Source organism: Haemaphysalis longicornis, unplaced genomic scaffold (genome assembly GCF_048455015.1).
Source record: "Haemaphysalis longicornis isolate Haplotype H1 unplaced genomic scaffold, Haemaphysalis longicornis Haplotype H1 scaffold_4, whole genome shotgun sequence".
NCBI classification, from domain to species: domain Eukaryota; kingdom Metazoa; phylum Arthropoda; class Arachnida; order Ixodida; family Ixodidae; genus Haemaphysalis; species Haemaphysalis longicornis.
Genome location: NW_027526361.1, coordinates 161815654 through 161831306, shown reverse-complemented (window position 1 = coordinate 161831306; position 15653 = coordinate 161815654). Strand labels below are relative to the sequence as shown.

The 15653-nt window shown below is 50.5% G+C and overlaps 1 protein-coding gene across 1 annotated transcript in view; it reads right to left on the bottom strand.

Moving 5' to 3' along the window:
- LOC144180079 (uncharacterized) overlaps positions 1-10254 on the bottom strand; it is a 45431-nt gene extending 35177 nt beyond the window's left edge. Inside the window, 1 exon segment of the mRNA XM_077708487.1 lies at positions 10182-10254. Coding sequence (XP_077564613.1) covers positions 10182-10254 — 73 coding nt within the window.
- Between the last annotated feature and the right edge of the window lie 5399 nt (positions 10255-15653).

The following is a 15653-nucleotide window of genomic DNA, read 5'->3' as shown; positions in this document are numbered from 1 at the left end:
AACATAAGGTCTGCAGCTCCTCCCGAAAGCGGAGGGGGTTGACGTCATTCGAGGGCTAGCGCATGCTAGGCAGGGCCCAGCAGTTCTCACCGAAGACGCCAAGCGCATGCGTCAGGACCCAGCATCGCACGCCAGAGAAGCCGGGTGCAAGTGACAAGCCCGCCGACACAACGAGGAACATTTCATACCCTCCCCCATCAGCATGTGTCCTGGTTTGCAACGGCTGCGCTGGACATCCACTTTCGCAGGGCGAGACGGCGTCAATTTTTTAGTTGCCGGTAGAAAAAATGACCGCCGCTGCAAATACTAAATAAACTGTGATTGATTGGTTGATTGATTGATTAATTGTGGGGTTAACGAGCCCACGCTTCACAGGCGATGAAGCACGCCATAGTGGAGAGCTCCGGATTAATTTTGACCGCCTGGGGATTTTAACGTGCGCCTAAATATCATACACACGGGCGTTTTTGCTTTTCGCCTCCATCAGGAAACCGGCCGCCGCGGCGGGGAACCGAACCCGCGTCCTTGTGCTCAGCAGCTGAGCGCCCTAGCCACTGAGCCACCGCGGTGGGTGACTAACTGGAAGGAGGCCGGACAGGAGAGGAAACGCCGGAGGGGAGCCTTCGAGCCCGAAGAGAAGCAGAAGAGTCTGAGGCTCTATGAGGGCCCTGATCTTACCAGGGAGCAGGCGGCGCTATTTAGACAGCTGCAAACGGGCTCGTTACTGACTCCGGTCATAATGAAGCACATATACCCAGAACAGTATACGGACGACACGTGTAAGGTGTGCCGCAGGGCTCGGGCCACTATGATCCACATCCTTTGGGATTGTGCAGCAAGACCAGCAGAAGCGGAAACAGAGACTGTGATCCCGCCGTGGCTTCAAGACGCGGAGCGGAGCTATAACAAGGAAGACCAACTCCTGGCCGTCCAGCAGATCCTGGAGGCCCTCCAAAGACAGCGACCGAGTGAAAGCTGCGAGGCGTCAGCCACCCCTCGGGGTAACGGCGACTAGCCTGGGGGCGAGTAGCGAGGACGCTGACGAGTAGAGGGTCCAGACAGGACCGACGTTAGGCCGCGTCTAGATATCCCGGCAACGGGGTGCCTACCGCAGGCGATTTAATAAAGTCTTTGTCATGTCATATGAGGGCACCACCCCTGAGACAATCGCGACACTTCCTTTTTTTTTCCTAATAAAAGTTTTTAAACGCGGAGCATTTCTTAGCCTCGCCTGGTCCTCCGTCGTTGATGGCGGCGCCTTCCACACGCTCACTCCGCATGCGCAACTCTCCTCCTTACACCCACAGCTCCGCGATACCACACTATGAAAAAATAACACCATCTTCCCGTGGGGAACCCTGATAAGGATACGAAGCATCGTGGCGGTTCCGTGTGGTTCCATTGTGTTGCCGTTATGTTGAGTGATCTGGTTTTTACTAGCGCCAGAGGGAAGTCCGCGTCCGGGTCCACACCGGTGGCAAAGGCATGCAAGTGCTGTTGTGTTACGGTGAGTAGGCGGTGGTTCTCGAGGCGCTGAAACTCGTCCATCATGTTCTTGTCGATGTTGTCTCTGTGGTAGAATCGGTAGTCTCCGTCAGCTTTGGTGAGGTAAAGTTATTGGTGCACCGGCTGAGAGCAATGTACACGCCCTCCTCTTCGCAGCTTTGTCTTCTCGTTCTTCTTCTTCTTCGGCGGTTCCCCTACGGGAAGATGACGACGGTGGTTAAACGCGAACCTATCTCGTGATGGATTCTTTGGTTGGCCAATCCCTAGGGGCATCCTGCCACAATCAGCATCAGAGGCGCTGTGGACGGGGCTGGTTGAGCTGCAAGGTGCGTGGCGCTTCCCGCCAAAGTTTTCCCACGGGAAATTCAGCATCCCCCTCTAAAGTTTTCAGTGCGTCGTTTCCGTTGACGTTCAGCTTCGCGTGCCTTCGTTGTATCAGTAGCTTCTTGACGTAGTTTGAATGAGTCAAGGACATAAGGCGCGTGTTACGAGTCGGGAAGCCGTTCTTCAGCGTTTATTGGCGCCGTGGAGAGAGCGACGCAAAGCCGTGCTTGGTCGTTCAAGCGCAGCGTTCCGAACTCGTGCGTGTGCCTGCTGCATTCCGCGTGCGTGCAAACGCGCCACTTCTTTCTCATCGTCTCTAAAATCCTCATCATTGTCCATGTTGGCGGCAGATTAGAAATCCGCAACATCCTCCGCGCCCACCAAATGCTCACTCGCATAGTTACCAAAGGCACAGGCACAACATTTGCACTAGTCAAGCAAATTCTCTACTGCATGCTAGCTGCAGTGGCTCGGTCCATGTTCCCGTTCTTTCCTATACACTTCGCCGATTGTCCAAGTTTCCAAAGCGTAGCACGCAGGCATATCGATGACTCCGTCAGTCGGTAATGGTGAAACTGGAGCAGTTTGCAGCTTGAAAAGTGCGCCCACTTCGCAACGTCCGAGTTGTGTCTTCACGGATTTTCGGCCGCGAACTACCTTGGAAACATTGCGGCCTTCAACGACAGTATCGCTGACCCCACGGTGAAGTCGCTCATGACCGCTGTAAATGGGGTGGTTATAGTGATGATCTTCGCACAGTTGTACCAGACATCTTTGTCCGATGTGGAGCTGAGATTCGGTTCTATTTTATGGTTACTATTAAAGGACGATGCTTCTTCGAGGACGTCGTTCAAGGACGACGTTCTCACAGTGTCTGAAAATGCGTCAAAAGCGTCACGAAGGATAGTGGTTCTTGACGCCTCTAGGAGGGCCTCACGATGCGGCGAGTAGAAGGCATGATCCGGAACACACGTTCCCCCCACAATATTTTCTGCGTGGTCACCCCACTGGCATTGCCTCACAGCACCTTCGTGCAGTCTTATCACGTCTTCGTTTGAAGAAAGTTGTCGAGGTACTCCGTGAGCTCTAGAAAGGGCATTCTTGCCATCATCGTCCATGGAGACCGGTGTGGACTTCGGCGGGAGTTGTGCCTCATAACGTTCATTTTCAAACACAGTTGAGTCGGTGGATCTGCGTCCGAATCGTTCACTGGGATGCAAGTTCGGCGTGTTCATAAGGCCAACTGCGTATACCTCCGGAAACCGCCAAAGAGAGGAAGAGAAGTCTTCATTCGCGTGCGCGTCCGTGCGGAGAACGCACACGAGGCTAGTACCTTTGCATCTATTGCTATCTTCCCGAGATAACGGTCCTTGTAAGGTCCATCCCATGCCTGTATTCACAGCGACTAAAGCAGGATTCGCTTCTTCCCTCTGTACCTGGCTTGTTTTTCGAATGAACTTCCAGATCTGGTCGGATCCAACGAGAAGGCTTACTCCTTGCTTGAACTCTATTCTTGGGAAAGCAATGGTGTCAGCCAGTGGCTTCCCCTCGGAGACCAGGTGTTGCAGAAGCGTGTTGCCCTTCGGTGCTTCAGCCACGTCTTCACAAATGAAAGGCACGACGATGGCGTCGACCTCAGCAGACGTGCTGTCATGTTGACTGCGGAGGGTCGCTCTGACAACTTTAAACTTCCTCTTGGTACCTCCAGATCGGCCGAAAGCACTGATGGCCAGATCGACTTCTCCAATTGCAGCTAACTTGAGCTCAGAGGCGACGTCTTGTCGGATGAAAGTTCGCTGGCTGCCATTGTCAAAAATTCCACGGACGTAGCAGCAATGCGACGATGCCATAATCCACGCCCGGAACGTCTGTAGTAGGACGTCGCTGGAGAGTCGCGAGATGGCTGGTTTGCGCGTGTTGACGTGCATCGCTGCATGTCGCGTTTCTGCAGCCGATTCGGATGGTTTTCGAGCGCGGTGAGCAGTGCACATCGTGGTAGCATGTCGTCGCCTACATGCCCCACACCGGACCTTTCTTCGGCACCTCCGTACGAGATGTCCCTTGGCAGTACATCTGAAGCATCGGCCGTCACTTGCTAGGCGAGTTCGCTTGCCGGCCAAAGGGATGTCGCTCGGACATTCTTCCGTGCTGTGATCTTTGGCGGAGCAGAAGAAGCAAGAGGAAGTCTGTGCCTTGTTGTGCAGGACGGCAGCGGTAGGAATAGACAGCTGCTTCTTGGGCCCTCGGTCAGCCTCCTCACTTCGTTGAGGCTTGCTGATCTGGAAGCTTCTTTCCCTGCACTCTACTTCCACTCGCAGGAAAGACAGCAGATGTTCTACGTCCTGGGCAGAAGAACTCTGACTGCTCGTGGAAGCGGCGCTGGCTGCAAGGCTCTGCTGTTTGAAGTAATCGACAATAATGTCGCCAGGTATCACCTTTAAAAGCACTTCATTCAGCATTGCCGCGTAAGAAGAATTGCCAACGCCCAAGCTTTACAGTCCTCGCCGGTTCGTTTGCACGTGGTCGTACAGCTTCCTCAATGCGGGCACGTTGCTGGCTGAATCGACAGGCCTGAGCTTCCGCAGATTTTCAAAATGCTTCAGCTCGATCAATTTGGAATTGCCAAACCGATTCTTCAAGATATTAAGAGCATCTTGATAACAGGACTCTGTCACTTGCAGGCCCGCAACGGCTTCAGCAGCAGCTCCGTCAAGGAGCGAAAGCAAGTAATGAAAGCGGTCAATATTGGACAGCCTGGGATTCTCGTGAACGGAATGGCGAAACATGTCCCAAAAAGGTTGCCACCGCGTTATAGCTCCGTCAAAGCGCATCAGCTCTAGCTTCGGGAGACGTGCTCCAAACTTACGAGTCGGTGGTATGGGCTGTCCGGTAGACGTCGCAGCCCGGCGGTCTCCGCTGGCGTCATCAAATGAAGAAGCAGTCTGGATCGTCGAAGATGACCTCAACATCTCCATGTGATGCTCGAGTAAAGCCAGTGCGCTGGTCGCTGCGTCGTCATACTCCATGACCGAAGCGTAGTCTTCGGCTGCCTGGTCGTCGGTCAGGTGGGCTTCGAGTTCGGCGTTGAGCGCAGACAATGCTGAATTGCTTGCTCGGAGACGTCCGTGAATGACACGAAGGGCGGAAAGGTCCAACTGCTGAGACTGTAGCAGCTGGTCCACCTCGCTGATGATCTTCGTGTTCATAGCCCGCCGTGACGCGCGCTTGTTCTTGATACGTTCCATGCCGGTCGTAGCTGAAGAAAAGGCTCACCCAGCTCGTAAAAAGAAGGCTCGCCGCGATGCTGGCTTGCTTCCCCAGTTTTCGGCACCAGTGTTACGAGTCGGGAAGCCGTTCTTCAGCGTTTATTGGCGCCGTGGAGAGAGCGACGCAAAGCCGTGCTTGGTCGTTCAAGCGCAGCGTTCTGAACTCGTGCGTGTGCCTGCTGCATTCCGCGTGCGTGCAAACGCGCCACTTCTTTCTCATCGTCTCTAAAATCCTCATCATTGTCCATGTTGGCGGCAGATTAGAAATCCGCAACAGCGCGTTCATAGCTCCTGTCCCGGATTTGTAGCGTAGTGGGAAGAGCCCCGCGTACCTCCCGTTGCGACCAGAGAGTCGTGGGATCGAAACCAGGCGCCGCTAACTATTTCTTTTTTTTATAGTGTAGTATCGCGGAGCTGTGGGTGTAAGGATGACAGTTGCGCATGCGCAGTGATCGTGTGGACGGCGCCGCCATCAACGACGGAGGACCAAGCGAGCCTAAGAAATGCTCCGCATTTAAAAAAAGAAATAGTTAGCGGCACCCGGTTTCGATCCCTCGACTCTCTGGCCGCAACGGGAGGTACGCGGTGCTTTTCCCACTACGCTACAAATCCTGGACAGGAGCTACGAACGCGCCTTATGTCCTTGACTCATTCAAACTACGTCAAGAAGCTACTGATACAATGAAGGCACGCGAAGCTGAACGTCCACAGAAACGACGAACTGAAAACTTTAGAGGGGGATGCTGAATTTCCCGTGGGAAAGCTTTGGCGGGAAGCGACACGCGCCTTGCAGCTCAACCAGCCCCGTCCGCAGCGCCTCTGATGCTGATTATGGCAGGATGCCCCTAGGGATTGGCCAACCAAAGAATCCATCACAAGATAGGTTCGCGTTCAACCACCGTCGTCATCTTCCCGTAGGGGAACCGCCGAAGAAGAAGAAGAACGAGAAGACAAAGCTGCGAACAGGAGGGCGTGTACATTGGTCTCAGTCGGTGCACCAATGTCAACAACCTTTACCTCTCCAAAGCTGACGGAGACTACTGATTCTACCACAGAGATAACATCGACAAGAACATGATGGACGAGTTTCGGCGCCTCGAGAACCACCGCCTACTCACCGTAACACAACAGCACTTGCGTGCCTTTGCCACCGGTGTGGACCCGGACGCGGAATTCCCTCTGGCGCTAGTAAAAACCAGATCACTCAACATAACGGCAACACAATGGAACCACACGGAACCGCCACGATGCTTCGCATCCTCATCAGTGTTCCCCACGGGAAGATGGTGCAATTTTTTTTCTGTCTCTCTCTCTCTCTCTCTTACAACTACACGGGGCACGCGCCGCGCCTTAGCTTGACTTTGAATGGCGAAATGTGCAGGGACAAGCAGGCAGCAAGATTACGGCACTGCGCATAGATGACCTTCTCCGCAAAAGTACCTCCTTGCCACATTTTGTCACGGGAGTCTGCTCAGCAGACTCTCGATGAGACAGAAGGGCATCCAAATCTTATCCCTAAATCAACAAGCCTCCAGAGAAGTAATTCTAGGATGCTGAATAGTAGGAGCTCAGTCACGTCATATTTCCGAAGCTAGAAGTATTCCTGCCATTAACAACCATCGCATTGAGCGGCTCCTGCGACGAATAGCCAACAGCGAGTAGAAGCGCAGTAGTGCGCTCACGCGGTAAGCCCCGAAAATGTATTTATTTATTTACAAGATACCTACACCACCACGAGGGAATTTTTGTAGGGGGAACATGCAACACGTAAAGAACAGAGTAGACAAATACATTTATACGTCCATACACTTTCTCGAAAACAGTTATTCATATTGGTTAAAAAACGAACACCACACTTCTCATAAACGGGAGCAAAAAAGATGGTTATTTTGTAGGCTCAATTTATTCATCTGGCAACATATTCCAGTCCCGTATTGTTCTTGGAGAAAAAAGAATTTGCAGAAATATATGTTCTGTGGGAATACCCTAGCACTCTTTGTGGATTATCATGATGAAGTGATAAGTAGTTTGGCTCGAGGAGATACTGTTTTTTGTCGATACCGGTGCGATTGTAGTAAATGGAGTGGAAAAATTTTAACCTTAACTTTTTACGTATGGACTGCAGTGGTTCCCAGCTCAGGGTAGTTTTAATCGTCGAGATATGCTAGCAAAAGGGTCATAATTGTTAGTAACAAAACGCGCTGCCTTGTTTTGCAGCGTTTCTAATATTTCTATAAGGTACTCTTCTTGTGGGTCCCACAGTAGACACGCATAATCAAGTATAGAGCGGACATGCATAAAAGACAATGTTTCTTTCACTTCTCTGGATACATCCTTAAAGTTTCTACGGATAAAATATAACATTCTGCTGGCCTTTGTAATTATGTACTCTACATGTTTAATCCACTTGAGTGACTGAGTTAAGTGTACACCCAAGTATTTGTACTCCGTGACGCTAGTGATTATTGTGTCTTTTATTTTATAATTTGCTTGGGTTATAGCTGATTTTCGTGTAGAACGGAGGTGATTACTTTTCTCGATACTTAGGTTCATGCCACATCCGTCACACCACCGAGTTACCGTTTCTAGGTCTTTTTCTAGCGCGTATGTGTCGCTTAGTGAATTTATCTGCCAATAAAGAACACAGTCGTCAGCCAATATTTTAATATCGCACGTAATGTTTCTCTTATATCATTTATATGAATTAAGAACAACAATGGTCCTAGTACGCTACCTTGTGGTATGCCAGAACTCTCCGCAATAGAGATAGATTTCTGACTATTCAAAACCACACATTGCTCGCGGCCGTCCAGGCAGTTACGTATTCAAGTATAAATTGTATGGTAATATTCAGGGATGCAAGTTTATTGTCCAGAAGGTTATAAGGAACGGTATTAAAAGCCTTTCTAAAATCTAGAAAGAGTGCATCTACTTGCGTACTATTATCGAGGGCCTGTGATATGTGATGCTGAAATTCTACCAATTGAATATTGCATAAAAATATACTGCAAAAGCCATGCTGAGAAGGTGTAAGGTAGTTGATGGAGTTGAGGTATTGAAATATTGCACTATATATAATATGCTAAGAGTTTACAGCAAATTGAAGTAAAAAAAATCGGTGTATAATTTTTCACATTTTTTGTATCCCCGGACTTAAAAAAAGGTGTTACATTTGCAAAGTTCCAGGCTTTGGGAACAATGCCTGACTCAACTGACATTTTGTAAATACCGTATTTACCCGATTCTAACGCGCCCCTGATTCTAACGCGCACCCGATTTTCCTGGCAAAAAAACCGAAAAAACTTGCACCTCCGATTGTAACGCGCACGGGACTTTGTGACCCAGACAAACGAATGCGAGAGAAACGGGCGAGTTTTTATTTCCGAAGTAATCTCACTCATCTCACTCCTCGTCGCTCTCCGCTGACCACAACATCTCGGCCTCGGTGCCTTCAAGCGCGTTCGCGATGCCACACTTCTGAACGAACGTTCAACCATGGTCGATGGGATCGTGGCCCACGCCTCGCACGCCATCCCGAGAGCTTCCCCAGAGGTGCACGCTTCAGCCGACCGCTCGTTTTGAACGCGTGGGAGCCGCTGCTGTCATTGCTGTTATCAAGCGCGCAAGTGAAACGATTTGACGATTTGTGTGAACGCCGATAGAAAAGCCTAGGTGCCCAGGCTTGCTGCGTCCGAAAAATCGTTGCTAAAAGCTTTGGCGCCATCTTGAGATGGCGATGGCGATGGGTGGGACGAAATTTTTGCTGTTTAGGCAGTTTCGGTTTTGTATCCGATTCTAACGCGCATGCGATTTTTCGCCCTATTTTTTCGGAAAAAAAAGTGCGCGTTAGAATCGGGTAAATACGGTAATAGCTAAATACCTTGCAATAACGTCATGGCACTCCTTCAGTACAAATGGCGATAGCTTATCTGGACCAGATGAGAAGTGTCCAGTTCGCGTAAGAGGCCATCTGTACCACAGACATCTATAATGATGTCGTCCATAGAGTGGGTTACATCACTAACACATGACGGTAAAGGAGCAGTTGACGTTTTTCGTGAAAAAAACAGTCTGTAAAAATGCATTGAATGCTTCCGCCATTTCAGCATTACCTTGCACAGTGATACCATCCACTGATAATTACTGTATAGTAATGTCATCTTTCCTCGTTTTCTTTACGTATTTCTTAAACTGTTTCGGGTTTCGCTTAAGGTTCAACCGGACAAAAAACTGTCCTTTCGCATTTTTTATTGGAATCAACCTTATTGTTAAAGTCTTTCAAAGCCTGTTCATTAAATTCGCTACTATTCCTGCGGAAACATCTACAGGCTCACTGGGCTTTCCTTAATTATTTTGCGAATTTATGCGCTGAACCAAGGTTTTTGTTGTTTTTTTGCCGTTAGGTACTTTGATGGTATAAACGTTTCTGTTAGATCTTTTACTTTACTGCGAAAGACACACCAAAGTTCTTTTAGCCCTAGGGATTCAGACAGCCGAAAAATTCCCCGCATTTCCCCGAGGGGAAGAATGTGAAAGTGCGAATGCACGAGTTGAATTTGCGCGGTTCGGTAATGTTCGCGAAAGAGAGATCACACACACACACACAACTACAAAGAAAGAAAGATACATTTATTCACAGACACCTATTTGTGTTGTCGTTGTACTTGATTACTAGAGCGGATCTCAGCTTTGAAATTTCGTGTCAGTACTCCTTTAAGCAGGTGCATTAGCCCTTCTCACGCCCGATTCTTGGCCAATCCCCCACGTGGGTATGTGCCATGTCAGCGGCCAGGCAGCGCGCGCCCATCTCCCCCCGTTGCCAAGGAAGACGAGGAGATTCCTGGCCAATCCCCCACGTGGGTATGTGCCATGTCAGCGGCCAGGCTGCGCGCGCCCATCTCCACGTGCGCGGACATCGCCGGTGGACGCAGGTTCAGGGTCGCTTAAGAAGTGCATTGCACTTAATAAACTTTTCTAGGTATGATTCTAATTCTGCAGAGATAGCTTCATTGAGGATCGAGTCAGCATCCTCATTGGCTCCGACTCGTACTGGAAGGTGTCGTCGGGAAGAATATTTCGCCTCACCCCTCACCTCACGGCAGCCGAAACAATCTTCGGGTGGACTGTACAGGGAGCCGACCTTGACAACGGCAGCCATGGCGCATCCGAACCATCCTGCGCAATGTTCATCGGTCTCGCAAACCCATCGGAAAGCAACTCGGACGAGATGGACCTGTCAGATCTGCGGCGCTTGGAAGCCATTGGCATCAAGGAAATGCCAGAAGGTCTTGGGCTAGACGCTGAGGCGACGAACCAGTTTGAACGGGAAATCCGCAAGCAGGGTTGCCGCTACGAAGTCCCACTCCTGATTTAAGACCCAGGACTGGAGGCCCAGCAAGACAATTATGCACTTGCGGAGCAGCGATTGCGCTTGCAGCTCAGGCGTTTCCGCAGCCGACCGGACTTGTCACAGTATGACAAGAAAATACGTGATTATTTCAACGAGGGTCATGCTGAGCGATTACCCACTCCCGGAACGCGCGGGACGCGGAATACATATTGCATGCCGCATCATGGAGTGGTCCGACAAGATGCAGTCACTACTAAACTTCGCGTCGGCTTCGACGCCTCGTCGCGCGCACCGGGCCATTCTTCACTAAATAACGCGCTCCTAAAGGGACCCAATTTGGATGCGGACCTTCTACGACTTGTTCTGGCTTTTCGAGGTCAGGGCGTGGCGCTAGTAGCCGTCATAAAGAAGGCATACTTGCAAATGGTGATACGGGAAGAAGACAGACGCGCCCTGCGGTTCCTGTGGATTGAGCGTTTTCCAACTGAGGATGAACCATTTCCACATATTGCAACCTGGCAAATGACAAGGGTGCCATTCGGCACGTCCTCCAGCCCGTTCCTGTTGGCAGCCACCCTTCGTCATGATCTGCTGGCGCTCAAAGAGCGGTTCCCGGACACGATGGCAAGCCTTCTTTGTTCTTTCTATGTGGATGATTTGGTCGTCGGTGCTGACAACGAGGCAGCAGCGCACAAAATCTACACGGAAGCGAAAACCATCATGACCAATGCAAGCATGTAATTCCGCAAGTGGGCATCCGACGCATCATCTTTGCGAGACCAGTTTGTTGCCGATGGAGTTGCCTTCGAGATCCAAGGGGGTGATCCGTATAAAATGAAAGTCCTTGGGCTCCCGTAGGACAGATACCACGCACAGGTTCCGGATGCTCCACCCGACGCGGCACTCCTCGGGCGCCGAACCCGTAAGTCAAGGCGTCACCCAGCCAGAAGAGCTACTCCAGCGAGTTGTGAGATGAGGAGCGCAACACAAACTCAAGCGCCGAGAAGAAGTGAAACCCCACTCAAGTTTGCGACATCACCGATACCTCTGTAGGGGTCGCTCAGCAACATGCGTACGTTAACGGATCCCGACAGTTCAACGCATGAAGCACAAGTTTCGAAGCCTTCCAACCCAGTACCGCTGGCTCCGAAGAGTTCCGGGCGTGAGCCTCTAGCCCTCGAGAGTGATTCGCATGAATCGCAGCTCAATGGGAGTGCATCAGGAATAGCACCTGCCGACCCGCGCATCACGCCTAGAGTGCTGGCAAGCAGAATGAGGGGAACGAAAAGCATCGTGCTGTCCAATAACGACAATTCGCTCTTGAATACCGACATGGCCCCGCGAGTATTTCCGGCCGCTGCTCTTCAGAACAGCGCTCTTCGTTCCCGGCCGCTGTAGCTGAGGGCAGCGCTATCCGTCGCTCGGTCCTTCGTCAAACATTGCGGGGCAGCCCGAGGCCGAAGAAACTCAGAGACGCCGCAAGGTGATTCTGCTTAATCGGTGCCATGCTGTTAAGGGGCACAGCATAGGATGCTTCTTCTTTCAGTGCAGCTTCATGGGCGACGCAGCGGCGTGAAGTGCTCTGCGATAAACTCACGCCGAGGATGCAATGAGATGTTCCTGCTCCACATGCAATTTTCCTCACCTTTGGCTGCTGCATTTTCATGGCATTTCCCCTCCTGAACTTACTAGTGCTATGTCTTGAACATGACTGCATTTGTGTGATCGGCTATCAGTTGTTTTCTTCGCGCTTGGCCTGAACATCTTGGCGGAGGGGGAGGGTGTTGAGGAACGACAATGATGATGGCAATGAAGAGGCCGCTGCACGGGAACGGGGGCACGGGCCCAGCTCGCATCTCGCGCTCGAGCAGTTCTGTGTGACGAGACCATCGAACGGGCGATCAGCTGTCGGGCTCCTTTCTTACATCGCGATCCGCGACACTCACTTCGCGTGGGGATCGCACTCGCACATGGCGATCCAAAATGATGGCAAGGCTCACTCACCACTCACTCATGAGTGGTAAAGGGGGGGGGGAGGGGTGTCTGAGTGCACTCGTTAGTGAGCTTGCCTACCTATGGCTGCGGCTGCCTTAGGATTATTTATCTTTCGGCGCGATTGTTTCTCGAAACGTCGAATCATAAAGGGAACACTACGGATCCAAGATTATTTTAGGCTACCGGCCTCAGGGCCATACACTCCCCCTCTAAAAATAAGGTATCTTGTGCGGAATTCAAAAGCCTGGAAAGTGCAGACACTTTGCTTGAAACACTGACAACACAGCCGGGCGTCGCCGGATGATAAAAACAAAACAGAAGTACACAAACAGAATGTATGTTTCGCGGCAATACTTGGCTCACGAGTCCAGCACGCTGATAGTAGCACCGTAAGGGTTAACTCGCTCCCCTAATAATTACGGCTCAGAGCTCCTTCATAAGTGTCCAACTAGACAGGCATCTTGATTTTTATTAACATTTTGCATCCTCAGTAAAAACAGCCTTTTGGCATTCGTGTACTAAGGAAAGTTCGGCGTTATTTCAGCTTCTCCACGTTAACTACTTTTTATAATGCTGTCATTCGTAGTCACAAAAATTGCTGCATGACATCATGGGGGAACACCTACTTGTCTCACCTTAACTGTAGCATATTCCAAACCAAGCATCCCGAATGATCACCTTTAGTCCGAGACACGCCCATGTAACTCCTCTTTTGCGATCTCTCAGCCTTCGCCCAATCAGTGACCTCGTTTTGTAAAACTCATAATTACCGCTCATACCTGCTTTATGTAATAGGATGAACTAATCTCACCAACCACAACAACACGGTCTTCAATGCGAAACAATTTCTTGTTTCCTGCAGTCCGTACGAACTACGGAAAACAGCCGGTTGAATTCAATATGGTAGGATTGCGGAAGAACCTGCTCCTCGCCCTAAGAATTCAAAAGCCATTATCATTCTCAAGAAATCACTTAAACGTTCCTTCTTGAATAGTCCTTCCTTCCCTCTCATCCCATAGGTACAAAGAAAACGTGTAAAAACGAGTGTATATTATACGGGAAGCTGTATGTCTCTTGTAGACCGCTGCTTTGTGCGTTGCGATTGTATTTTTCTTTATTCATCCCCGTTTTTATTTTTTTTATTTTTTTTTATTTATTCTTGATTCATTTTGCAAAAGTGTATTTACAATATTTTTGTTTCCATGTATGTTCGGCTTGCTTTTATCAGGACTTAAAATCAGTCACAGCGGTTTTGCCGCAATTCAACAAATTTTGTTCTATATTTCAACGTTGTTGATGTACAGTGACCATTCTCATTTCTCTTACCACCACTGTGAGCGTTTGGCCTAATCAGTAACAAAGGATAACCATCGAATTGTATTAATTTTTCTATGTCCAGATGATTTTCATGGAAATCTGCACTACATTTCTGCGTATTTATTCTGAGTGTTCATTTTATACCTGTTCTTGTGTCCAGTGCCAAACTGTGGGACCTTTTTCTGTATTCCTTATAAATTGATGCACTATATTAATTTGCAAACTTCCTATAAGCTGCAAACTTCCAGCAACGTCATCCGCGTCGCTTAGAAAAGCGGCCATTAAATATCAGCCGCTGTTAGGTGGTCCATCTCTAGGTTGCAGAGCCGGCTCTCCGAGTGCTTCGAATCTGCCGCCTTGAGACGCGCGTCTCCCATTGGCGCAACTCGTAAGGATTTTCACTCTTCGGGTTGCGTGACGCGTCATCTTCTAACCAAGGCCCGCGCGGACTCTTCGACGTGGCGCATTGCCGTCGCACACAAATCGCTTGCAAAAACACCCCATGCTGACGCTCGCTTTAAATCGCTCACGTTACCCCTGGCACGATTGCTTCCAAGCAGCGCAATATTGCACAGAAGTGAAGCCGACTTTACATCAGCGTGTGAAACCGGAACCAAAGCTGACCGAAAACCGGAACCGAATCGGTATTTTTGCCGTTTTTTCCCTCCTCTTTACCGGAAGCCGAACTGAACCGAAAAAAAACCACCACCTCCCTTCGCGGGAACCCTTGTGTAGATGCGACGCATAGGGGGTTGACGTTGCAGCGTTGGACAGCGGAGGAAGGGCGCTGGAACGATGGAGCGGAGCGGCGCAGGCACCGCGTTTTATAGCGCGCATAACGGTGAGGGGACGCGCCGGCGCCAGTGCGTCTGCCGCGGCTATGACGCAACACAATCCAACACAATTCACTTCAATCCAATCCAATCCAAATCCAATCCAAGCCAAGCCAAGCCAAGCCAAGCCAAGCTAATCGAATCGAATCGAATCCAATCCAATCCAATCCAAGCCAAGCCAAGCCAAGCCAATCCAAGCCAATCCAATCGAATCAAATCCAATGCCCCTCGCGAGAGAGTGTTCGCTATCGGAGAGGAGAGGGAGGGTGCGGAGGAGAGCGCAGCTAGTGCGGCGAGGAGAATGGGGGAGGGGTGGACGCCGACAACGCTGGATGGATGCAGGGACAAGGCGAGTGAATGACATGCGTTCGCATCTAAAATGAACAATACTTACAGGTTCACGACGAAACTTTTGACCGTGGCCGAGTGGTCTCGGGCCTCCGTCGCGACTGCGGGAGGTGGTTGGTTCGAAACCCACCGCCGGACACCCACCGGTAGAAATGGGTACGAGCGTCCCCCGGCCTGGCGCCCGGCTTCTCAGAGGTGTGCACTTGGAGGAAGTACCGTAAACCCCGCTGCGCCCCTCGGGGCAACGCCGTTTCGAACGACCAGCGCGCAAGCGTGGTTGCTTCGGTATGTGGAAACACGTGGTTCGTTGAGAAGAGTTCGAGGCGCCTCGCGCGCACAATTGTCCCCGGGTCGTTCGCTTGAAAAAGCTCGAAGACACCCCGCCGGCCAGCCGCTGCAATTGATTGATTGATTTATTGATTGATTGATTGATTGATTGATTGATTGATTGATTGATTGATTGATTGATTGATTGATTGATTGATTGATTGATTGATTGATTGATTGTTTGATTGATTGATTGACACAACGCAGGCAATGAGGCGCGCCGTAGGGAAGGGCTCCGGATTTTGACCACCTGGGGATCTTTAACGAGCGCCGAAACATTGTACACACGGGCGTTTTTGCTTTTCGCCTCCATCAGAAAAGCGGCCGCCGTGGCCGGGAATCGAACCCGCGTCATCGTGCTCAGCCGCACAACGCCTTAGCCATTGA